At 39.6% G+C, this 27,586-nt stretch overlaps 1 protein-coding gene across 1 annotated transcript in view; it reads right to left on the bottom strand.

Annotated features, from left to right (window-relative positions):
* Window positions 1–27,586, bottom strand: part of LOC122799229 (matrix Gla protein) — a 187,738-nt gene that overhangs the window by 12,274 nt on the left and 147,878 nt on the right. Inside the window, exon 4 of the mRNA XM_044068155.1 lies at window positions 9,776–9,845. Coding sequence (XP_043924090.1) covers window positions 9,776–9,845 — 70 coding nt within the window. The remainder of the gene's footprint in view (window positions 1–9,775; window positions 9,846–27,586) is intronic.

Here is a 27,586-nt window from a genome sequence, read left to right as displayed (position 1 = left end):
TAGGATGGTATGGCTGAGACTTTCCTCTTTTACTGAGGACTTGAGGTAGCCATTTCTGGATTTCCCTTCCAAGTGGGGTTCTCTCTGCAGACTTCTCAATTCTTCCTTGTAGATTTGCAGAAGAGGAAACAGACACTGACCACCACATAGGGTATGTTTAATTCTCCTTCATCCTTGAAGAGGAAGACCACTTGAAGGATGAGAAGGACAACAAAATCCTACTAAAACTGGCTGACAAATCAAATCTGTTTACCAGAAATTTTAGTCTTCAGAATCATTGCCCTGCCCTTGGCCTTATCGGTGACATTACTAATCTTGATGGTTATATTAAGGACTTCTGCCCCATCTTCCCCTTTCAGAAGATTTCCATGCAAGGTATGTACTCATGGGTAAAGAAATCATCTAACTTTGATGGAGCTGAGTTTGAAAGCTTCATTCATATTTCCTTAAAGCACATGCAACTCTTCTTGCCGATCCTCATGGGTACTTGGCTAACATCACTTTCTAGTGGCGCTTTTCCCTGACCTGTGAATCCCAGTGTTTTCCATTCCATTGCATCCTATATCTGTCTTCTCCTCACTCTCAGAAGTACTCAAAGAATTATCTCATTTCAACTCATATTGCACCTTTATTCCTTTGGCTTCCTTAGTTCTGAGCAACATGGTTTTAAGAAAGAGCAACTTCATTTCACAAATCATATTCTTCAAAATCTTGACAAAGGTAAACACATCAGGACTATCTTCATTAACTTAACTAAAGCACCTGATTATGTGCAGCAACGCAGGCACTTACAGATCACTTGATATGGACTTTTGTTTTACTTAGTTGGATGTTCAGTTACCTAAGTGAGTTATCCTGCAAGGTCATACTAGGATATTCTTTCTCTCCTTTAAAGTGGATTATCTTGGGTGCCCCTCAAGGCTCTATTCTGGGTCCACTTTATTTTCTGTTTTCATCATGTCTTCTCATATACATTGCCAGATATGTCTTCTCTGTTCTATGCAGATAACATGGTCATGTGCTCTTCTGATGCATCACTCACTAACATTATCTCTACTCTGATAACCCACCCATATCTCTCAACTGTATAGATTTTCCCAGAATGTCCAGATTCTTGCCTCATATTTTGGTACATTCATCATAAAATCAAGGTTTTTTGGCAAATCATGGGCAAGTCATCAAAGATTAAAGTCAGAAAATAATGACAATCATTGAGTTTCAGACTTCATACTATTCAGAGAATTCATGCTAATGCAATACATGCTATGCTATCAACTTTCTAAGTTTGCAAGATAAATATTTTTGTCCCTTTTTTAGGCATTTGTCCCTCCATTATTGATGGCTTTGTCCAGATTTCTTGTTGTAAGAGGCTGAGAGGTATGAACCCACCTCAAAGAATTTAACTCATGGTCCAGCTCCCGGGGCCTGTCACTAAACATCAAAAAATAAAATAAAAGTTATTCTTTCTGGCCATTCAGTTCAGGTTTCTGCTGTATAGTAATTTCTCCATTTGCTTACTGGGCTTGGGAGGAGGGGGTTGGGTGACTTTAGATTCTATGATAACTAACAACTTATTGTTTCGGTATGTCTCAATGATGTATGTTAAAATTAGGTGATCTGCTGATTACCCAGCAGAAAATATCACATTTGCATATCCTACAAGCATAGGTCACCATTGCAGAATGATTGCTGATTCCGGCCTTGGAATGTGGCCTCCTGGTAGTGACTGCAAGGTCCTTCATTCATTGTAAGAGAGTACAAGCACTGTTAAATAGTATCTGCCTGTTATGGTTGGGCCATAACTTTCTGTGTACCACTGTATAACTCTTACTAAGGCAGAACTTCTATCAGTTGCCCAGTCAGCAGGGTCTTGCTTATAATTTATATATTTTTTTAACTGAGCTACTGTCCTGTCTTGGTTTTCCCCTTTAGAATGAAAGCTTCCTATCAGCTGGTAGTCCTCAAATACTGCTGTGTTTATTTAACTCTACCCAAACTGCTCCTTAGAACGCCTTACCAAGGTGTTCACTTTTCAGGAACTTGTAGTATAGAATTTGCTTCTACTGAATATCAGGTATCTACAAATATTTCATCAATTTAAATCCAAAATGGTTAACTTCCATCTTATGAATATGATGTGTACCTGTCTGAGCATATTAGTTACTAATCCCCAGCCTATTAATCAAGTGAAAAATACTGACATCCTACAGGAGATATTTCACCCCAAAGACTTGTAGTCATTCCTTTGTGTATCATTTGTTTGTTCCTCTGTAATCAGGTACCAGCTCCATCACTGTATTGTATATAAGATTGTTCTGCTGAGCTGAGCATTCTTCATTTTATGTGTTACAGTGTCAACACTTCTCTACATAGTATGTTTCTTTTTGCTTTTTCTTCGATAAATTATGTAACAAGGTCATAGCTGAAAAAGAGCCACTGGGTCCTGTTTTAATGAATAAATAAGTAATAAGTAAACAATAATAATAAAAGAAACATACTGTACTATGCTACATTGTAATGTATTGTACCCTACAAAACAGTGCACAGTGCTCATTATAGAAATGTCGTGTGTATGCCATTTCCATTCAAGCAAGCACTCTGATAATCCAGCGAATTAGTAGTTTTTGTAGTGAATGCTGTTCAAAAAATGAAAATTAAATCAAACCTACAGCTCCTGAAGAAAGAATACTAAAAGTCTAGAGTGTGTGTGTGTGTGTGTGTGTGTGTGTGTGTGTGTGTGTGTGTGTGTGTGTGTGTGTACTGTACAACCACTGCACTCCCTAATTACTTATGTTTTGAGGTATCCATTATTCAGGAAGGGCCGAGAATAACGGGACAGAAGAGTAATGGTTTGCACAAAGGAGAGCATATAATTTGAGGTCAGACAGGAAGAGATATACCACCCAGTGAAGGTGGCAAGGGAGGAGGTATAGTCAAACCTATTAAATGTCCCATCAGTTAAGACGGGGGGGGGGGGGGTGCTGCTTGTGGGATGTTACAATGTATAGGCCCCAGACACATCAATGAAAGAGAATAAGAATCTAACTTATAATCATAGAGAATCAGTATCTGGGAAGATCAGACTGAGAAATTACAAATTTCAGGATGGAAAGGGAGTGACAGCTGACTAAGAATTTGGACCTTAAAGGATGAAGACATTTAGTGAAGTGTGTATGAGAAAGAATAGACATTTGGTTGTAGTTCTAATCAAGGCAGAGGACATCATGATTGTACAGGTGAAAGCTTAGTTAGTGAATGGAGATCATGTCACTGTGCACTTTATAAATGGGGGGGTGACAACAAAATACAAAGACAAAGATAATGGAGGTGAGATTTTAGGAGAGTTGATTATAAGGAGCTAGAGGGGATGGTAAAGGATGAGATGGGGAACTTGATGCCATGAAGCAGAAAACTAGTTATAAGAATGGGTCAGAGATGCAGTACTCAGGGCCACTCACAAAGGTATGAAGAAGCATAAGGAGAAGACCAATATGGCTACACAGGAATGTACGGCTAGGGAGCAGGGCAAAAGATAGGGCATGCAAGAGGCAAGAAAGTGGGGATGGGGAGGTGCACAGTAGAAAGAGGCAGGCACAAGGGTAAGAAAGATGATGAGGCCAGCAAGGAGTCAGAAATATGAGCAAGGTTATTACTGGAGATACAGCAGAAAAAATGAAGGTGGATAATGACAATGCTAAGATGAATAAATGGGGAAAATCATCACAGTAGAGTGTAAAAAACATAAGTATGAATGAATTCAATGAATTCTCAGATTCAGTATTCATGAATGAAAGTCGAAGGTGCCATTTTAAAATGGGGAAAGCATAAAGTGGGGAGAGCACTAGAATCGGCTCACTGTGCTGGCAGATCCCTTGATGAAGAGCTTTAGAAGATCACTGGTGTGGGCAAAAGTGCCTGATGCACGAAGAACAGTAAATATAGTACTCTTGTACTTGGTGGTGGGGTGGGGGGCAAGAGCAGAAAAAGATCCAGGGAAATAAAGTCCTATTAGCCCAACTGCAGTAGCAGGAGGAAACACAGAGAGAATCCTTAGAGAAAGACTTGCTACTTTCCAATAAGATAGCAATCCTCATAACACAGTTTCTTGGACAGCAGCTGTTACTAAAACATGACTCCAATTTTCTAACTGGCCAAAGAATAGGGGAAGGCATGGGTCTACCTGGACTGCATCAAGACATTTTTGTGTCACTCCCTTACTGACCATCTAGACCAACTTTTCCAGTCACTGTACAGACCTGTACATTCCCTAGATAGAAGACATCCCTATGCCCACTGGCCCATTCATTCCTGTGGGGCAAGGCTTTAACACATCTGGAGTGGGACCCTCATTCTTGTGAGGGACTAGGGTTTTGTAATTCAGCCACAGAGGTCCTCTGCACATCCTCAATGCACATGAATAAAGTAGTTTTGCAGCATTGCATTGGCTCTGGTTTTGTTTGTTTTTCTTCATTTGTTGGTTTTGTCAGTACATCGTGAATGTATCCAATGTGTTGGCATGTAATGGGCCACTCTAATGTATGTATAATCCTCCATAAATACGTAATCAAATGACCTTACCACCCATCTGCATGATCTCCATTCTCTCCTGGTGATTCTACCACTGGGAGTGTGTCCAGGCACATATCCCTGTTTCTCCCCCCATGAAAGATGGCAAGCTGGCATTAGCCATTTCATTCCTCTCCTCATCTGTGCCATTTCCAAGTGCCAGAACTGCTAGTCAAGCTTGGCTCCCATGGGTCATAGTCAGGCATTTATCCTATACAAGAGCAGAACTAGCTTCCACTAAGACCTTTGACTTAGTCTTTTTCTTTTTTGCTCATTTTGGCTCTCCTCGGCTAAGCATCTATTGCTGCTAATGTCTACCTCTTCACCCACTAGGTGTACCGTACCAGACTAACTTCCTCCACACTCATGTTTCCAGGCAGTGAGGAGACTGAGGCACCTGGGGCAGCATCATACACATGCTGAAGAGTCTTTTCCTCCTACTTTCCAGCCCTGAGCTGTCCAGTAACACCCTGTGGAGGGGTTGTGCAATGAACATCAGTGCTTTGCTGTACCAGCCCTCACTACAACAAGGGACTGATGTCAGCAGGACATCCCACCCATTCACAGGCAGCATCTATGGCTATTTTCTCAGTCTGCAACAGAGTTCTGAGTCTGTATACCTCCCTTCAAAATGAGCATGCCTATCTTCTGTGCATGTGGTCTCAAGAGCCCAAGCTGGTATTTGAACTTAAGTCACCTGTGCAGTAGTTAGGGCTTAATCCCCATATACTACTGGTGCAGGATGCCTTTGACTTAGTTCTTTATAAGTGGCTGCTAGCAAAACTGACAGGGATGGGTGTAGTAGAAAGACGTAGAAGCTGGATTGCTACATGCATGAAGGGAATGACACAGAAGGTAATTCGGAGTGAGATGATGTTGCAAGTGATTGGTGACGTACTGAAGGAGTCAGTTCTGAGTTCTTCAGTATGTTTGTTTCTAGCGTATATGAGAGAAGAGAATACAAGATCAGTCTCATTATAGATGACACAAAGATAACTTAGCAATAGGAGATCAGAGAAGAGTCTAAGGAGGCAATTAGAGAGGTTGAACAAGTTGGGAGAAAGGTTTCAGCTGACATTAAGTGCAGACCATTGCAAATTTGCAAAGGTGGGCCACAACACCCCCCCTATAGAGTATCAGCTAAGACAAGTGGAAATGATATCAACAGAGTAGATAAAGGATGTGGAGTATCAGTTGTACCTGGAGTGTACCAGCAGCAGCAGCAGAAAGGGATGGCAGTGGCACCAGTAAATGGAATGCCATAGAGTATCATCAAGGTATTGATAATCAAGAGTAAGGCGGTAACGCTGCTTCTGTACGAAGCCCTGCTCAGACCACACCTTGAAGCAAGTGTGCAGTTCTGAAGGCACTGCAAGGAAATCAGGCTGCTGGAAAGCTTGCAGACAGCTACATTTTATTTGTTTATTTACTCTTTGTTGACTGTGTTTAGTCCCAATAGGCCATTGCCCTCTTTTCAAGAGGGACCTGAGGTGGTGTTTCTACTGACTAGGGGAAATTTGGCGAGGGAACCTGGGAACTTCCCTTGCTCTTCATTTTGATAAATGTCATGGGATCTTTTACGTCATTCTAAGCTACCACCAACTCACACATATAAGACCTCAGCTTAATGTCTTATCCAAAGGATGACACACCCAGGTGTGCAGAACCCGTTAAATGCTGCACTGCAATGTCAGCATCAAGTACCTCATGTGGGAATAGAACCCAGAGCTTTCTGATCTTCTGGTACCAAAGGCAAGTATGTAACCTGTTGAGCCACACTGACACTAACTGACGTGAATGTGATGGAGGGAAAATACATGACCAAAGACTAATGGAACTTGAACGCTTGCCACTACAGACCAGAAAAAATGGGGGAACATCCTATGAGTTCACAAAATCATGTTATGGACATGTGGACCATCCTTAACAGCAAAGACAAATAAGGCATCTAGAACAGATTGTTGATATTAGCTGCTTACTAGCTTTCTTTAAGTACTTTTGTATAGACAGGTTATGGTCCCACTGAAATTGCTACTATAATGAGTGGTGGAGAGAAAAAGAGAGCTAGAATAAAGAGACATTTATAAGGCATGTGTCAGGAAGAAAAAAGTGAGGGTGAAGTTTTGTCTAGAAGGAAGGAAGACTTTTAAATGCAGTATAGGATATGCTAGAGAGGCTTATTGTCTCATTTTGTCTTTATAAGAATGTAATGTAATTAATATAACCAACTCAGATGTCATTTGTTATTATGGAAAATGGGAAACCCCACAATGTCAGTAAAATGTTTTGGGTAAGTTAGAATTGCACAATATGAAATTTAAAGAAAAGTTATCCCAACTATGTAACACTTAAGACAACTGAATTACTCCCTAGGAGCATATAGTATAAAAGGCAAATTTAATCTTTCTTTTTCATAGGATGTGCACAAGAGTTTACTGGTATTATGCACACGTTTCTTGTCCTCTCCAGTAAAATTCCTCATTGTAGTTTTAAGATTCATGCATTTCTAGTCTTCTAAAACATATACTTCCAATGCTTTGACAGCAGTGTAGAGTAAGCCATTTCCAAAATTACACCTAGATTTCAGCAAATAACAGTAAATGTGAAATGTAAACAGCACAGATGATATTTTCACTGACATCATGTTGAGAAGGTTGTTGAAATGACCATATATGATGTGGTGGGTGATGGCATACAAAACATTTTTCTGACAAGTTAGCCTCTCTGGATCTTGAATATTTGTAGTTCATAAAGAAATTTGCCATAATAAAGAATTGGTTAGATGGAATTTGAGACAAACTGAAATAACTTGGTGGGCTGTGGCTTAATAAAAATCTAATGCTGTGTTGTTTTCTTTTTTTAACATCAGCTGCTGGAGTAAACTGTAAAATGCAGTGGATGATTAATTGCAAAACTCTATAGCAATTGTGTTGGCTGTAAATGGGATGTAATATAATAATGCTATGCATGACATGGAAGTGGCAATTTTTGATTTTGCTTCTCAAAGAATGTGCTTAGTAATGCAGTAATTCATTTTGGATTCATGTTGATAGCTTGACTGCTTTTCACCCAATGCTGATCCTCTGAAGCCAACTTCCTGGAGCCACATTTAGTGAAGTTCAGAGTAAAGTGTTTGTTTCCAGAGGGGAAAGCCCCTCTGCGCCTCCCATTTGGAGGGATACCCTTCACACAGTCTTACATATACTTATCCTGAAGTCACACAGCAGTGGAGAAACGAGAAAACGTCATTGCCATTGAAAGTAGTTTCAACAAGTTGATTTTAAAGTATCTGCACTTGATGGAAAGATACTCAATCTAAGACACATTCTCAGGCATTTTTTACTAACTTTCCTTATGTACCTTTGCCATGTCTGGCTTGGTTAAAAAGTGAAATTATACCTCACTTCTGTCATCTGAATATGTCTTCTCTACTTTATTATTATCATACCTGTAGGAGCATTGAGTTCTTGTTATATATAATACCTGACCTTGCAACATCAGATTTTTTGCAAAGCTTACAGGAAGTTTATACATATTATTTACATTCTAATAAAGACTGCCTGGCATCAGAAGCAGTTTGCCAATAAGTGGCAGTAATTGTTCTAATAAAAGCTATTCAATATTAATAGCTGCAACATGACTGGACAGGTGCTATGCTATGTGGGAAGAGACTAAACAAAAGATAATACAAAAATTGAGATGCTGGAAGCTCTTGATTATGGATACAGATAGTAAGATACAAGCAATTAAAATGTTTTTAATTCTTTTAGTCTATGGACAGATCAGGCATATTTTTATCAACCAGAAAATGATTCCCTACAGAGTACTTTGTCAGAAATGTTGGGGGGTTGGGGGGTTGAATGGTTGTAAGAAAATGCTTCTTTTGAGTTGGGATATAGGGTCTGAATTGTCTAGACATAGTAAGACCTTACTAAGTTTAATGTTATTGGCTGCCAGAAAAATCAATTACTAGAAAATGAAAATCAAACTGTAAACTAGCTGTGACTGAAGTATTAAATATTGTAAATGAGATAAATAGAAATGAAGGTGGGATATTTAGAAAGGGGAAGGATAGAATGTCTTAGAAACGGATGGTATTTGTGGAACAATACGTGAAGAATAATGTTCAGGAGGAGGAGTGAGGTTTATGGGAATGCAGGGATTGGCAATTTATGTAATATTACAGTGAATGAAAATTATTAAAAAGAAAACATGTAGAAAACCAGAAAAATCACAGAAAATAAAAAAAATATGAGGGATGGAGCAAAAATATAAGGCAAAATCAGTGATTGTTTTCATAATAAGAGACAGTTGCTATGCATATCAGACAGAAACAAAGTGTTCTTCTGGCAGAAGGAAAACAGCTTTTAAAAATTGTTAGATACTTAATTCTTCCACATGTTCTGTTTGTGGCAAGGTGAAGTTCTAACAAATTGTAAAAGATCTTTTACCTTTTTCTGATGTTCTTTGTTGGCTGGTACTGGCCACTGTTAGTCTCTAGTATGAGACCCTATCTATCACTTAAGGTGTCCATAACAAGGTTTCATTAAGCATGCCTAAGTAATGTTAAGATTAAGTCTCACACTAGAGAAGCCCTTAACAAGGTTATCTTTTTCCTGATTTTGGACCATAATCATGGTGCTCCATGCAATTTATGAATATGATGAAATATTTGCTTTATGTTAGGGATGATGTTAGCAACATTTAAAGTACTGTGGTTAGAGAATGGTTGAAGTGGTAGTTCCTAAAATGATGAACTGTTTTCATGTTTTAGCCATTTAGCAGTTTTTATTTGTATTATAGAAAAACAATTCCTTTATTTTTGTAAAATATAAACATGTGTAAAAATGTGTGTAACACACACACAAACACGCATACACATCCTTATGTGCATGCGCACATGCACACACACACACACACACACACACACACACACACACACACACACACACACACACACACACACACACACTTAAAGATATCTTGTTAACAGACAGTATGGCATGTATCACACTTTTGATTTCAAGTACAACGCAAGTTTTACTGAGGAGAATTAGATAACATTAATTATGTTCCAAAGGTGGCAAACCAAAGTACTTGAATGCAGCTTTTATACTACGGCTATGTATCTACTCAGTGCCATGCCTGTGGGTCAGTAATGTCTTCCTTTCATCTAAAGACACAAGGGACAAACTTGTTAGTTTATTACCTTTCATAATATCTGCTTTTCTCTCTTCGATTTATGAATGAATTAGCTTTCCGTGCAGTAACAAATGGCTCTAAGATTAAATGAGAGAAAGAGAAAAACAGAGTTATAATGAAAAAGATAAACTGCAAGCAATCAGAAAGAACACAACTCACTGCCTTCTAATAACTTTAAGATCTACATTTAGAATTTGCTCCTTGGAAAATAATCACTTGAGTCTCTGAGTGCATTTCAGTTTTGTATGCTTTGTGTTTATTCAGTCTATATACCTCTATAAAATGAGCATTCATAACTACATTCACACATTTATTTTATTTTACCAGGTGACCACACATCACCAGAATGCAACCCACCCCCTGCCAGACATACACTCTTTAACCTGTTGCCTCTGCATAAACTGATATAACACACTATCTTTAATTTAAACTATATACTTCATTTATTCCAACAGGGATCTTTCACTGCTTACCATTGCATGTTTTTAAGCCATTCACATTTACCTAGCATTTGTGCTAAGGTCCATTTTAATTTGTAATCTCCCACTTGGCTATCTTACCATTCCTCTCTGTCACTCCATATAGATTGTTTTTTCTTGTCACCCCTCTCCTTTGACTCAGGTCTAACCCCTCCTACCTACAAATCCTCCTTTTACCTTCTTGTTTCCACTAGCTTTTTGTCAAACTTGTTGTACCACTGACTTCCCCTATCTCCTCTCCTAGATCCCAGCATCCTCCGTGTCATAGAAAAGCCTCTGTTTGGTGTTTGGTGCCATCTTTCTCTCCCCACTTGCCCTGCCAGCATTAGTGCCATTTGCACTGCTTCTGATGATGAGTGGACCTGCTCTTTTAACTTAACTTACAAAGGTATATTTGCCAATGTTTCTCATAGGACCTCATTCTAATAGTTCTGGCTCTGTTTAGATGATTTTTTTAGAATTGCTGATATTGTCCTAATGTATTTTACATGTTCTCATATATAAAAAGGTTGGTAGCTTGGTGATAGCTGCATTACTAGCAAGCCCAATTAATCTGGTGTACTCTACTGGTTCTCTATATAACTGCATATTTCCAATTCAGACACTTGTGTGCTCAACAGTGTTTCTAAATTGTTTTTGTTTTAATTTTAATTGTGAGGCAATTGGCAGGATTTTTTGTATGCCACCAGTGCAAGTGCAATTAGATAGAGTGTACTCTTCAGCCCTGTACTTTTATCTTGAATTTGGATAGGCACGTAGCCTAGGACTTTGTGGTACTGCTTACATGTAGAATTATTATGCTTAAATGTATGGTACATATGTCTACTCACTAGCCAGTTATTTACAGTATGCTGCCACACTGTTGGTGATTTTTTTAAAGAACCAATTCAGTCCTAACATTGTTTTATGTTTTGCTATATTTAAAGTACACTGCTGCAAGCATATTCTGCTGTCTTTCTCACTCTCTACCTCTCCCCTCCTGCTTATCTAACCATTTACGTTGTTTTTTTTAGGTACCTGCTCTGCTTTATTCCAATTTCTCTCGCACACTACTGGACTTGCAAAATGACCTTTCAGAAGCTAACTGCATCCAATATAGGGCCATAAAATACTTGTATGTCCTGAATTTTTATTTTTTAAATACCCTTCTGTTAGTTAAAACTTTTATTGTACCAGGAGACTGCACATCACTAGAATGCACCCCCCCGGGCATACACTCTTCACCCTGTTGCCTCTGCATAAACTGATATAACACACTATCTTTAATTTAAACTATATATACTTCATTTATTCCAACAGGGATCTTTCAGTGCTTACCACTGCATGTTTTTAAGCCCTTCACATTTACCCAGCATTTGTGCTAAGGTGCATTTTAACTTGCACTCTCCCACTTGGCTTTTACTTACTGCTACTCTCTCTCACTCCTTACAGATTTTTTCTTGTCACCTATCTCCTCTGACTCAGGTCTAACTTGCTCTGTTTGCCCTCGCTAAGCTGGGACTCACTATGCTCCCCTACCCTACCCCCATTCTCACCCCCCTCTTTTATTACACTTATACCAACTAACCACATCCATCTGAACTTATCCAATCAGCACCCACACCCTCAATCAACCTGACATCAAACCACAATCCACCACTAATTAACCAATCCACTTTCACACTCACATCTCTCCTACCATCAAATCACTACCTACCATTTATCAACCAAATCCATACACTCCCAACCAGCAACCTACCTGACATCTAACTATTTACCCACTCACTTCTGCCAACCAATTAACTTATATTCCACATCCCTTCCAAGCAAACACCATCCACTCCCATATCCCACCTTGCTCCTAACAACTTCCCATATACATAATTTCTGCCTACCACTCTCTCTCCCTCCCCACACACACTCCCCCTCCACATAAATCACTATCTGTTCCCTCAAACTCCACTTCACAACATGTGATAACCCTACCCACACCACTGTCACTCATGTTTTCCACAAAATCTTTACCCACCACACTTGCTCTACTTTTCTTTCTATACATATGCCATGAAACTACTACCTATCAAAATAACCAAATCATATACCACTACTCCCCTACACTTCCCTCAAATATTCAACACTCCCAACCCAGCATTTATTATCTCATTGCTCCACAACTATTCAACATCTCGAGCAATCTACTCTACTCTATAAAATATATCCATAACCCTTCCATTGTGCGTTTCCTTATAAATACCTCCCACTCATAACTAAACTTAGAATCCTATTACTACACTCACTAACCCAAATAAAACTCCAAGATGATATACCCCAACCCAGGTCCCAAAAATACCCACCCAACTTTCCCACAATCTTTCCCCATCATTTCTCCAAACTCACTCCCTACTCAATCCATCTCAAACCACACACTCAGCACATTCCCAAATAAAAGCAACCCTGACCTCCTCATCACCAATTTCAATATTAGAAGCATCACTAACAAAGTAAGTGAATTCCATGCAACTCTAGCCCTCTATTCTCTTGATATAGCAATCAGAACTGAGACTTGGTTAAATCCCCATATAAAATATAGTCAAATCATACCAATCAGCTACAGCATCAGTAGAAGTGACAGGCCAACAAACTGGGTGGAGGTATTGCAATCATGCTTAAAGACTCCCTCAAACTGTCAGTATTAACCTGCTTCCCCTTGACTTCCCCATCTCTGAAATACTCACTGCCCACCTAGAAATCAACCCCCCAAAAATAATTATAATCTTAGCTATTTATCTATTCCCCTTGACAAAACATACCCCTCACAGAAAACCTCCTCTACTCAGCATCTACTAACTTCAACTAGGAGACAATAGTTCTAGGTAATTTTAACTTTGACTGGTTCACATGCTCCTCTGATAACCTATCTAACTTCATAAACCTATATAATTTCTCTCAAACCATTAAGTCCCCTACTCACATTGATAAACATACCAAAAAACAGTCCCTACTAGATTGGATACTTACTAAAAAAAGCAACTTAGAGTTTCAAGCAGGCTGCCTCCAGGACTCACTTAGTGACTACTCCCCAACATTTATTCTCAGGAAATGTGTTCACTCGCCTAACAATACTATATTCCACTATATTCATAACAAAAAAAAATTTCCCCCTCCATGTTCAGTTCCTTACTACAACAATGTGACTGGGTACCCTTAAAACATCTCCAGTTAGACATCACCATGCAATACTTTAATGATACATTTCTTGACATTTTAAACAAGCTAGCTCCCATAAGAAAAATACGTTCCTTGCCTAAACAACTACCATGGCTAACAAAAGAAACTAAATCATTACTCAAACTAAGGGACATGGCCTGGTCAAACTACCAAGGTAACAAAAACAAAGCAATCCTTACATCTTATCAGCATTTATGAAATCAGGGTAAGAAACAGGTAAAGTAGGACAAAAAACATACTTTCAAACTTGACAACAAAAATATCACAACAATCCTTAATCCAGGAAAACCCTCAACACCAGCACCCTCATCCACCAGTCCCTCAGACTGTATAGCTCTGAAGCTGCCAGCCCAGCTAGCTAGAATTTTATAAATAATTCTATGCCATTGTAAATATAAATATGATCCCTAGGCTTGTCTACAAATGTAAGTAACCTGTGGTGTTGTGTGCTGAGCTTCAAAAATGTAACCACAGTGCACCCTGCTAGAAAAGAGCAGAAATGTATATGAACTATATGCCTGTGCAAATGTATGTTTTCATAGTAGAAATTGGGACATACAGAGTTAACTTACAAACTCTGAGAAAATAAGTAAAGAGTTTTACAATTGTGTTTACCACAGCTAGAAGACAGAATGTTTACAGCTAGAGTTTCTTTCTATTTTCTTAAGACAGAAATAATTACTAGGTTTAAAATGTAAAAGTGTTAATTGTTTTATGACTTCCAGCTTCTAAGAGATAAGTGTCAGCTTCTAAGAAATAAGTATTTTTCATGGAGACATGTTAAATTCTGTTGGTATCTGTTTAGCCTGGGAACTAGAGGCTGGTGTCAAATAGTGATGTCATCTAGCTAATCCAGTAGTAATGTGTATTATTAATTTAAGAACCATCTCAGAGAGAAAGTCTGTGCATTTTGTATTTGTCTCTGGACCTGTAATCCTCCATTCAGCACTTGCACTTCTCTGTGCTCTGTAAGTAAGACTTAGATCATATTATTTCTCTTAGAGATAGATATGAATATAGCAAGATTAGTCTAGATGTTTTCTGTATTTATGTGAGACTGTCCTGCAATGTTGTTTTAAAGTATTTCCTGTGATTCTGAACTCTGTTGTCAGTGTGTTCAATTAATAAGTATTGCCTTGTGCTTTTATTATTTATTATTAAATATTTAAACCTTTTAATTGTTCCTAGTTTGTTAGAGATATTTAAGCTCTTAGAGTATGTGCATGTGTATCTGGTGATACTGTATAGGCTACTCCTAAATAGCCTTAAAAGTTCTGGTCACACTTACCATTTAGATAACAGTAACATTACACAGTGGAATTGGTCACCCTTTGTAAGGGCCTTATATTGGCTGATAAGGGTGGTTGGTCGCAGGTGGTACTACCGTATAGTCTGGGCAGAAGGAGGCATAGCTAGTGAACCTGTGCCAGCCTTCCCCATGAGCGTCTGTGTATTTGCAAATAAATCAAATCTCAAAGTGTGTATGTGTGTCAACTACTTGAGCAGGGACATGAAGAACTGGTTGGACAGAGAGGGTGCTGCAGGCTTTGTCTTGACTACTTGGCTGAGATCTGAGCCCTATAGCTGTGCCAGTGGGGAGTATTATTGGAGATCTGGAGAAAGAGGGAGAAACCAACCCCAGACTGACTGTGATCTCTGTGTGCCCTTAAGGGAAATTGTACTTTACTGTGTGTATACTTGTCATCCTCCCACTGGTGTTAGTGGTGAGGATTGAGGCCCCTTGATTACTGGGCCAGTGCAGGGGCATCACATATTAATTGTTTGGCAGTGGTGGGATATGCACATCAAATATTAATTGGCTGATAGTGGTGAGTTAGCCACATCACATATTAATTGGCTTGTAGTGGTGTGGATATTGAATTCCTGCAGCTTGTGCACAGTGGTCAGTGAAAGTGTTTTGTACTCTAAATCAGCCATGCAGTGAACATTCAGGGTTCATATCACAATTGTTTTATTTATTTTGTTAGCTTAGTTAGTCAGGGAGAGCAGGCAAGCATGTCAGCAGAGGCAAGCTGACAAGGAGCCAGATGTCTGAGATGTGCCAGGCTAAAGGACTGGTGCATGCCAGCCTGACTAAAGCAGACATGATTGCAGCTTTAGTCACAGCTGCATCAGAGACTAGCAACCAGGAGGACAATCAAACTGGCCGTGGGGTGTACAACTCTCAGAGAATGGACAGCTCAACTTTTCCACAGAGGACTTAAAAATCCATCTGAAGTTAGAGAGACTTAGGCTAGAGGCCAAGTGTTTGGAAACAGAGGCAGCAGAGAGACTGAGACATCTAGAGACTGAGGAAAATGAGAAACTGCTATACCTGGAAGCTGAGGAGAAGGAGAGGCAGAGGCAACAGAAAAAGGAGATGCAGACTCTTCGTTAGAGTCATGGAGGTAATGGGGAAAGGAGTAACAGAACCCCAGAAGCAACAAAGATCAGTAAATGTCTTCCACAATTTACAGAGGGGAATAATTTTGATAGTTTCATTCATATGTTTGAGATGGTATGTAAACAGTATGATGTTGGCCAAGAGCTCTGGGTACGGTTCCTGACCCCCTTACTCCATGGTAAAGCTGTAACTCTTCTTTCCAAACTGTCTGATAATGATTATTTAAATTATAATGTTGTAAAGAACTGTTTGCTAGAATCTTTTACGTTGACACCTGAAGCTTATAGGAAAACATTTTGTGAGTACAGATGCAAGGCAGATGAAAGTGTGAGAATATGTTGCTGAACTAAGCACTTATTTTCATAGATGGGTGAGTGGATGTCAGGTCACCATTTTTGAAGGGCTGGCAGACCTTTTAGTGAGGGAACAACCCTTAGCACTTTGCCTGAGGACATGAGAATCTGGTTAGCTGATAGACAATGCCTTACTGTAGATGAGTTGGGGAAGAAGGGAGACCTATACCTAGCAAGCAGGGCATCCCTGCATAGGAAAGGGACACCCAGTGCTGCTCATGGGTCTAAGGGAACCCATGGTGTACAGTCCAGATTGTCCCAAGAGAATCTTCCAGTAGCAGGGGAAGCCACTAGTCCAGGTACATGTCCAGGACCTAGGGTTAAATGTTTTATATGCAACCAGTGGGGCATGTAGCATATAGATGTCCATGGAGGCAAGGTGGGGAACAAAAGGTGGGAGAGCCAGTAATTGGGAATGACAAATTCCCAGCAGTAGGTTGTCTTGAGGCAACAAGTGTACCAAACTACCACCCTTCAGATGTACTAATATGGAATGATTTTGGCAATGCAGTGCTGTGTGTTCATGCAGTTGCACTCAGTCAGACATGGAGACAAGCATGTGGGTCTGGGATCCTGCGGGAGACCCATACAGATCACATAATTGCAGCTAGGACTGTTGAGGTGGTTACTTCAGGGAGAGAGATACTCTGTAGAAGTGAGACTGAAGGTGAGCTACAGCTGCTTGTGGGTACTGATGTTCCCTTGGACAGAGTGACTGCAAGGGCAGAGGTGAGTAGTAGTACCCAGGCTGACAGTGAGACACCGCTGTCAGAGGATACCAGACTTCCTGTGGGGAGCTGGGAAGGGTTACAAAGAGAGAGCTGAGAGAGGCTCAGCTCTCAGACCCTGCATTACAAGGCCTGAGAGAGGCAGCTAGTGAGGCACCTGATTCTCATGGGAAGGGGGATTCTGTATACTAGGACAAAGCATTACTGTACAGTGAGTGGACCCCTGAGGGAGGGCTAGAGTGTGAAAGAAAACACCAGTTGGTAGTCCCCAGAGCCTACCGTCTGGCACTTTTAGCAATAGCCCATTATATTCCCTTTGCAGGTCATATGGGCATGAAACTTACCAAGTGACATATTATGGAAACCTTTTATTGGCCTGGGATTTCCAGAGATGTAACAGGGTAGTGCAGGACCTGTGAGCAATGCCAAATGATAGGCAATGCTGGAGACAAGGTGAAAGTTCCTTTGATGCCTTTGGCTGTGATTGAGGAGCCATTTCAGAGGGTAGCTATGGATATTGTGGGGTCTCTGAGTATCCCAAGTTCCACAGGGAAAAAGTATATCCTAGTGGTAGTAGATTATGCTACCAGATACCCTGAGGTGGTGTCTCTGTTCTTCACTGAGGCAGAAAAGATGGCAAATGCTTTGTTAGAGATTTTCAGCAGGGTAGGTTTCCCAAAAGAAATACTGACTGACAGAGGTGCCAATTTCATGTCAGACCTGCTGGCTTGTCTGTGGAAGTACTGTGAGGTGAATCACCTAAAGACCACCCCCTACCATCCCCAGACTAATGGTCTTGTTGAGAGGTTAAACTCTACACTCAAGACCATGCTACAAGCATTTGCAGACCAGTTTAAAAGAGAGTGGGACCAATATTTGCCCCATGTGTTGTTTGCTTACAGAGAGGTGCCCCAGGAATCCACAGGTTTTTCACCCTTTGAGTTGTTGTATGGGCATAGGGTGTGGGGACCTCTAGATTTAATTCGAGATGAGTGGGAGGGTGAGTGTGAATCCTACAAAGAGTCTATTCTGGCATATTTCCTAAACCTCAGGACAAGGCTCAGGGAACTCATGGGCTTGGCCCAGGAGAACCTGGCAAAAGCCCAACAACAGAAAAAGGTCTGGTATGACAGGAATGCTTGAACTAGAGAGTATGGTGTAGGGCAGCAGGTAATGATTCTCATTCCTGTCAGACAAACTGCAGGCAGCTTGGGAGGGACCCTACAAGGTGGTAAGGAAGTTCAGTGATGTTAACTACATGGTAGAACTGCTAGCCAGGAGGCAGGGGCACAAAGTGTACCATGTTAACATGATGAAACCTTACCATGATAGGGAGGCCCTTGTGCTGAGTATTTGCAGTGGATTGCAGGAGGAGTCTGAGGGAGATTTGGTGACTGATCTCCTCAGTGAGGCTCGGACTGACACCTCAGTGGAAGGGGTAGCAATGTCCTAGCAGCTATCCTCAACCCAGATTCGAGAAATCTGAGCAATGTTACAGGAGTTTGGGGACATGTTCACTGGGAAACCAGGGTGCACCCACCTGATGCCGCACTATGTGGATACAGGACCCCAAAGGCCTATTAGGCAGGCCCCTTATAGGGTGCCTGAAAGAATCAAACATACTCTGAGGGAAGAGATACAAAAGTGTTGTAACTAGGGGTAATTCAGGAGTCCAACAGTCCCTCAGCCTCCCCAGTGGTGCTAGTACCAAAGAAAGATGGCAGCACCAGGTTCTGTGTGGACTACAGGAAATTAAATATTCACACAGAGTCAGATGCTTACACCATGCCTAGGGCAGATGAAGCCCTTAAGCAGCTGGGTGGGGCTAGGTATCTTGCCACCATTGATCTTACCAAGGATTAATGGCAGGTGCCCTTGAATCCCAGTGCTAGAGAGAGAAGTCAGCCTTTGTGACTCCATTTGGCTTGTATGAGTTCACAAAGATGCCCTTTGGAATGACAAATGCCCCAGCAACTTTCCAGAGGCTGGTAGATCATATCCTAGCAGGAGCAGGAGATTTTGCCCTTGCTTACCTAGATGATATTGCCATCTACAGCCATTCTTGGCAAGAGCACCTTCAGTATGTCAGGGAGGTACTGGGCAGACTACAGTGGGCAGGGCTGACCATTAAGCCCAACAAATGTCAGGTGGGTATGGCAGAGGTCTCCTACCTAGGACATTGAGTAGGGAGTGGTAAGATGGGGTCAGAACATTCCAAAGTCGAAGCCATTCAGCCATGGCCTGCACCTGTTATCAAAAAGCAGGTGAGGTCGTTTTTAGGGACAGCAGGGTACTGCAGAACGTTTGTCCCCAATTATAGTACCATACCTACTCCCCTCACTGACCTGACAAGGAAAAACAAGCCAGATAAGGTAGTGTGGACTCCAGCATCTGAGCAGGCATTCCAGAAGCTTAAAGGAGCTTTGGGAGGACCCCTTGTGTTAGCCAGTCCATATTCCAGCAAATAATTTGTTGTGCAGGTGGATGCTTCAAACCATGGGGTGGTGACTGTACTTAGCCAGACTTCTTACTCCTGGGGAAGGCTGGGACAGGTTCAATAGCTATACCTCCTTCTTTCCAGACTATACAGTAGTACCACCTGCTACCAACCACTCTTATCAGCTGCTATAAGGCCCTTTACAAAGGGTGACCAATTCCACTGTGTAAAGTTACTGTTATCCAAATGGTAAATGCAGCCAGAACTTTTAAGGCTATTTAGGAGTGGCCTATACAGTAACACCAGATATACATGCAAGTACTCTAAGAGCTTATATATCTCTAACAATTCAGCAACAATTAAAAGGTTTAAATATTTTATAATAAATAATAAAAGCACAAAACAATACTCATTAACTCAACACAGTGACAACAGAGTTCAGAATCACAGGAAATACTTTAAAACAACATTGCAGGAAAGTCTTACATAAATACAGAAAAACATCTAGATTAATCTTGCTATATTCCTATATATCTCTAAGAGAAATACTATGATCTAAGTCTTACTTACAGAGCAAAGACAAGTGCAAGTGCCGAATGGATGATTACAGGTCCAGAGACAAATACAAAATGCACAGACTTTCTCTCTGAGATAGCTCTTAAATTAATAATACATATTACTGCTGGGTTAGCTAGATGACATCACAATTTGACACCTGCCTCTAGTTCCCAGGCTAAACAGATACCAACAGAATTTAACATGTCTCTATGAAAAATACTTATTTCTTAGAAGCTGACACTTATCTCTTAGAAGCTTGCCTGAAACTGGAAGTTGTAAAATAGTTAATACTTTTACATTTTAAACCTAGTAATTATTTATGTCATAAGACAATAGAAAGAAATTCTAGCTGTAGACATTCTGTCTTCTAGCTGTGGTAAACACAGTCGTAAAACTCTTTACTTATTTTCTCAGAGTTTTCAAGTTAACTCTGTATGTCCCAATTTCTACTATGAAAACATACATTTGCACAGCCATATAGTCCATATATATTTCTGCTCTTTTCCAGCAGGGTACACTGTAGCTACATTTTTGAAGCTCAGCATATAGCATATAGGTTACTTACATTTATAGACAAGCCTAGGGATCATATTAATGTTTACAATGACATAGAATTATTTACAAAATTCTAGCTAACTGGGCTGGCAGCTTCACAATAGCAACACAATTTACTACCCACTTTATTAACTCTGTAACCTCCCTCATACGTAAAAATTCCAAGACAGCCCTAACAGTACCCATCCCCACAGTTTCCACCCCAACTCATTCCATATCAAACCAGCTACATAAAAAAAAGTTTTTTTACCAAACTAAAACGTAGTTCACTTGCTACTGATAACCTCCCTAGAGAATTTCTAAGACTAGCTGCCAACCCTATTTCCATCTTAATCAATCATTCCATCACTGAACAGTATGTGCCTGTACTCTAGAAGACATCACATATCATTTCCCTCAACAAAGCTGGACCTTCTACAGACTTTTCACACTACCGACCCATCACCATTCTTTCCCCTTTAGCCAAATTATTAGAAAAGTGCATTCATCAGCAACTCCATGACTACATCCTAAAGAAAAACCTTCTGTCTAACTCACAACATGGTTTCTGTCTCAAACACAGCACTGACACCACTGTCTTAGCCTTCAGTAACACTGTAAACCTCCTAAAAAATGAAGGACAACTAGTCACATCTGTCCTTCTTGACATGTTCAAAACCTTCAACACTGTATTCCACCAAATTCTTCTCAATAAATTAGCCTCATACAACCTCAGCCCAGAATCACTTATATGGTTTCACAGCTACCTTTCAAACCACCAACAGTCAACCAAATGGGAAAACAAACTCTCCCAACTATTACCAATCTCTGTCGGAGTGCCCCAATGGTTTATCCTTGGATCCCTACTGTTCATCATATTTACCAATAACCTTACTAGCTCCAAATAACTTGCCTCTATTATCCAATATGCTGATGATACCTCCCTTATCTGTGAACTAGAAGAACAATTTCAAAAATCTCTGCAAGACATTGAAAACTATGTCTCCAACCACCACCTCATATTCAGTACCAACAAAACAAAACTGATGTTTTTTGGTAATAACAAAACCAAAAATAACCTGCCTCCTGTTACTGTCTATTCCTGTAATGGCACAACAATCAAACCTGTCAGCCACACCAGACTCTTAAGTGTTACAATAGACAGTTGCCTAAAATTTGACATACATATATCCCTTGCAATCAAAATAGTTCATCCAAATTAGGTGCGCTCTGTAGGGCAAAACCATTCCTAAATAGTCATGCCAGGCTAGCCACTGCCAAATCCTACTTACTATCTAACCTACTCTAATGTTCCCAAATCCTTACTAATCTGCACAAATCTGACTTAAGTAACCTGGACTCCTGCTATAATAAAATAGCTACGTTTGCTGCCCACTTATCCCACAAAACACAGCACTATTATGCCCCTTCAGCAACTCAATTGGATTGAACTACTTAGCTTATTATAGCTCACTGAACGTACTACTGCCCGCTGAATTATACACAATTTCTACAACTGCTCTGCTCTCATTGGCCTAGTTCAACAAAACTCCAACTCCAGAGCCCTCTGATCATTTGATAAATTAATCCTAAAAGTAACCAAATCCTATAACTACTATGGAGACTCCCTCTACTCCAACAAAATAGCCAAAACCTGGAACTCACTTCCCCAACACGCCCTACTAAACCCAGACAGCCACATGTTCAAACTACTCCTAAAAGAATACCTCACTAAACATTGGCAATGCTCCTGCACTGCTCCTGGTTAGGCTCCTCACCTTATATAATTCAGACACTCCAACCATCACTTTCTCCAGTCTATCTTTCCTAATCTCAGTCTGAAAAAAATGAATATAAATTTATACTTGTTAAACTTCATCCTATTGATACTACTTTTTTATAAGTTTTGTACTGTATGCAATTAATACTGTTTACTTGATTGCATATTTTAAACTAACATCTTTGTATGATTTATCTAATGCCTCTGTATTGTCTTATTTTATCTTTGCCATTTATGTTCTATGATTTTTCCATGTTTTTCTTTGTCTATGTAAACAACTTCTTTTTGGAGCATATCTCCCCGGGTCTCTGCTGAAAATAGCCCATGTGGACCAGTCAGACACTACCTGGTTAACAAATGCAAATAAATAAAATAAAAAAAAATAAATAAATTTAATGCATTTTCCTGTATACAATGCCCACAAATAGGACAAATTTAAGTAAACATCTGACGGTAATTTTCTGTTATTGGGGCAACACTGTTAATGCGATCTTTCAACTGTAATCCACTCCCCTAACATGTCCGGTAACCTCATGTCAAAGTAAAAAGTATTACTTTGAATAATTAATTAATTTGTAGTAAATAACTTGTAATTCTGACTTTCACATACATCTACTTGACAGAGGTGTTAAGGTACTACAGTACAGCTGAACGATTGCGTTACAGAGTTGACCCGATAAGTTAGAAAGACAGAAAGTATAAAATACAGCAAAACATCAAATTAAGGCAATGGTCCTGTTTTTATTTTTTCCACAGTCATCAGATGGTGATGTGTACACCACAATTACTGCATATAATCAACTATGTCCCTGTGGTGAACGTGTAAAAAGACATAGTCATGATGAATGTATGTAATCTGACAGATTCCCATTCTCCTTCAGGCATGTGAAATGATGTTACAAAGACAACTCTTACTATGTCATGACTGTAATCGCTTTGTCGCAGATGCAAGATGGCAAGGAACTATAAATACAGATTTGGATGTGGATTTCTTTGAATACAACATTCTACAGTATGCATGATTTGCCTACAATGTAGAAATACCCGTAATAGTAATACCCGTAATAGTACTCATTTACTGAATCTATTACGATTCTGTTATTGAGCACACACTTTCAAATTGTTTCCTCAGCTCTGAATCTACTGGCGAACCCTATTTGCTTTTTGATGTTAATCTTAACAGAAGTGTGTGAAATTATTACATGGATAATATTTTTAAAAACAAAATTGTAAGTTACTCACACCTTTTAAGATTAACATTCCAAAAAAAAAAAAGGTTTGACACTGGATTCGGAATTCAAGGAACCGCTTTGACAGTGTTGCCCTAATAACAGAAAAGTACCCATTTGACTTCACCAGTATGTTTAGTTAGATATACTGTAACTGTTTTTATAATTTCTCAAGAATATATTCTATTTTAGGACGTGTTCTCGGCTGGAGTGCCTTCTGTGTGGAGTCTGCAGGTCCTCCCCGCAGTCGAGTGGCATTCGAAAGACATGCTTAGAATGGGCGTGCCTTCGCTGAAGGTTGGGCGTCGAGCTGGCACCTCGGCACCAGTAAAAAATCTAATGCCAATCATTAGCGGACCGGAGTTCCGCTGTGGCGACTCCTAACTGGGAAAAACCGAAAGAAGAACACACAGTGTAAACTGCTCCCATAGTATAACCAATAACATTTATTTGTAAACATTGTCATTAATATCACGATTTACACATTTAGTCATGTTTGAACTAGCAGTGCAGTTATTTAATTTGTACTATCCATTTTAATACTTCTGGTTACAGATGTTTAAAATCACTATGTGCAAAATAGCTATCTAACTTCATAGCCTTTCAAAGCAGCTCTAGGTTTTTTCAGCAAAAAATATTTGACCAAAGTGCTCTGAAGGAATTATACCTCACTTTTTTATAAATATTATTACCAAAGCATCCAGCCAGTAGATTATAAATGTAAAATGCACATGAGTCAGCTTTTTTCTTTTGGTATTTTGGCAGTCTTAATAGTTATGAACCACACAAGGACCAAACAGCCTGGAAACCGCCAAATGGGATCCACAGAAATGCGCGACTGATGCAGCAACACTACCAACCAGATATAATCCACAAATGGTTAAAATCCGATAAAAATCCGATGAAAATCTCTTTGAAACATGTACCAGTTTATTTAAGCCTTCAAAATATAGCTTTTCGTCAGTCCCAAGACCAACTTCCTCAGAAATAGTTAACCTGTAACAACAAAATTCAAACTGATGACATTGACTTTAAAAAACCTTCCATCCATGACATCACTTCCTTTGATTCACCATTAAAGTGATACAATGTCTCTACAAATCATATGGCTTTTACCTACTTAATAATATTTACTGCCAATATGAACTAAATTAATGATGATAATATTTTTTTTTACCGTCCAATTAACCAAATTTAAAATGCAGAATAAACTACAATGAAATACATTTGTATATTAAAAAAACATTTGTATATTAAAAAACATATAAGAATTCATATAAAGTTCATGTAAAAATTCATGTAAAAATCACATGCAATGCACTTGCGACTCAAAAGGTCAATGTCTCAAACAAACATACTTTCACCAAATCAATTATATAATAGCGCGATAATATCTAAAATTTTTAAAAAAATTATATAACTACAAACGTTAGGGCTTGCAAACAAAACACTTGTAATTAAATGGTGGAACTCAGGCAGCCAAAGGAACTACCTCTCCAGGCTCTTCAGCTTTAAAATGCATGCTATAGACAGCATGCCATTGAGACCTGGGGGGGCAAATGCTCTTAACCTTAGCTGCCATAATAGTTCCTTCCTTTCCAACAAAAGTGAATCCATCCCCCTCCCATATTTGGGATTTATATGGTCAATTGCCATGAAATTAAAACCATGCTCAGGGAACTCCTGAATGTGTTTTGCTAGGGCATTCTCTTCCTTGTTCTTCCTGATAGCATAAGAATGTTCATACATGCGTTGACATAATTTCCTGTCCATTTTTCCCACATAGAAACTAGAACAGGAAGTGCATGCTGCTACGTATATAACATGAGAACTTCTACAATTATACCTTCCTTTTACTGAATAAGTTATGTTTCGTATATAAAAATGGAGCCCTGTTTTTACAAATCTACAATGTCTACAAGAATTACATGTGAACATTCCAGCTCTTATGTCGGTTACTCCTAGTTGGCTTTCTAAGATATTTTTTAACCCAGGTCCCTTTCTATAGGTAAACTTTACCTTCTGTCCCAACTGTTGTAACCCATCAAACTCACTAGTGGCAATAGCCCAAAACCTTTTGATGGAAGTGCTAATGCTAAGAGCATCCATACTGTAGGTCATTACAAACCTCATGGAATGATTAACAGACCGACAATTATTAGCTGGCTCATTTGATGCATTTGATCCCCCAGGATGCAACCCCAATAGGGGTTTATAAAACCCAGATCTCCTCTTGTGTTTTACCTCCGTCATTAATTCTACTAACATGGGGGTCGGGTAGCCTCTATTGGAAAACAATTCATAAATTTTGTCCATTTCCAGTAAAAAATCAGCAAACATAGTGACCATCCTGGCTGCCCGGACCAATTGTCCTTTCACGATGGCATGTTTTTGGTGGTGGGGATGATTACTCTCAAATTGTAGATAACTATTAGACCACGTAGGTTTACGGTAAATCTTGGCCACTAAATATCCGTTTTTGGATGATTTAATTAAATCAACATCCAAATAAGTGACCCTCTCTTTCTGGTAATCCCAAGTAAACCTCAAAAATTCAGTTGAAATGTTGAAATCATTGACCAAGCCCTCAGCTACCTCTCTATTCCCTTCCATGATAATGAAAATATCATCCAAAAACCTTGTGTACAGATGTACCTTCTCTGATATAAATGGATGATTGAACACAAAATTGCTTTCCCATGATGCTAAAACTAAATTAGCTACACTCCCCCCACATGGTGACCCCATTGGGACACCTTTTATCTGATGATAGTATTTCTGATTAAAAGTCACAAAATTACAAGTAAGAATTATATCCAAAAGTTCTCTCACCATCAATATCTCATCCATGGGGGCACCTCTTGCTAATAACCTTTCCTCTACCCATTCTACTGCTATATCCTGGGGTATTGAGGAATACAAATCGACCACATCTATAGTAAGAAAAACATCTTCTGGTTTAAGAGTTAAAGCATTCACCCTTGTCAAGAACGACCATGAGTCCTTGGAAATATGTTGTTCAAGTTTTACATATTTTTTTAATATGGTATCCACCACTTTAGCTGCTGCATACGTAATACTCCCTTTTGCACTCACCAGCTGTCTCATTGGAGGATGATTAACATCCTTGTGAATCTTGGGGTTACCAAATATCACAGGTATCCTAGGAGCTGACATTGCTATATAATTATAGATGGTCTTATCTATGGTCCCATTCATAAACATGTCTTCGAAATACATATGAATCCTTGCCAAATGTCCATTTAATTCATTCAAGGATATATCTACATAAGATTCTGAGGACAAAATGGTTTCCATTCTCCTATTATAATCTGCTTCCTCCATCACTATCAAGCCACCCCCCCTTATCCGGCTGCATCACACGGACTGAGGAGCCTCTCAACAAATTTAAAGCCTCCCACTCACTCCTCGTGATGTTGTACTTAGTAGTGGCCCTCAGCTCCATGGTGCGACAGATTTCCAATTCGCACATTCTCTCGAATAAAACCAATGATGGATGTGTGGGGGGGTTAAATGTACTAGGTAATTGGAAAGGGGTTGAAGTAGCTCCTATATCCCCAGCATCAAATTTAAATTACATTTTCTGATAATTTTAAATCCAATAACAATTCAGCCAAATCTGCCCTTTTACTAGGAACAAATGACATGCCTTTGGCTAACAAGTCCACTAATTCCATCGAAAAGTGGAAAGAAGAAAAGTTGTATATTTTAAAATCCTTCTTGGAATTTAATAATATTTCCAATTGACCAATATCAGCCAGGGGAATGTCTAAATCTTCTTCATGCGTGTTTTGTTTTTCAGTTGTTTTTTCTCTGGCGATGTCCCTTGGACTGAGGCAGCCCCTTGAAAAATTGTGTCATCTTCCTCAGTGCTGATTATGATAGGCTGATCCCCCGAATTTCTTCTTTCTGGCCAAGATTCGGTCATCACTGCTTGAGATGTCATCTTAGGTTTCTTTTTAATGCATGACTCCCCTTCACAATCACTAGTCGGAGGTTTAATTGCAGATGTATACACCTCGGGGATCAGCGAATTACCTTGGGATTTGGGGGGTCTAGGGTACGCTACCCCCTCTCTATATGCCTTC

This window comes from Protopterus annectens, chromosome 1.part0, assembly GCF_019279795.1.
Source record: "Protopterus annectens isolate FY-2018-M chromosome 1.part0, PAN1.0, whole genome shotgun sequence".
Taxonomy (NCBI): domain Eukaryota; kingdom Metazoa; phylum Chordata; order Ceratodontiformes; family Protopteridae; genus Protopterus; species Protopterus annectens.
Note: the sequence above shows the minus strand (reverse complement) of the source record. Positions and strands in the feature narration are given on the sequence as shown.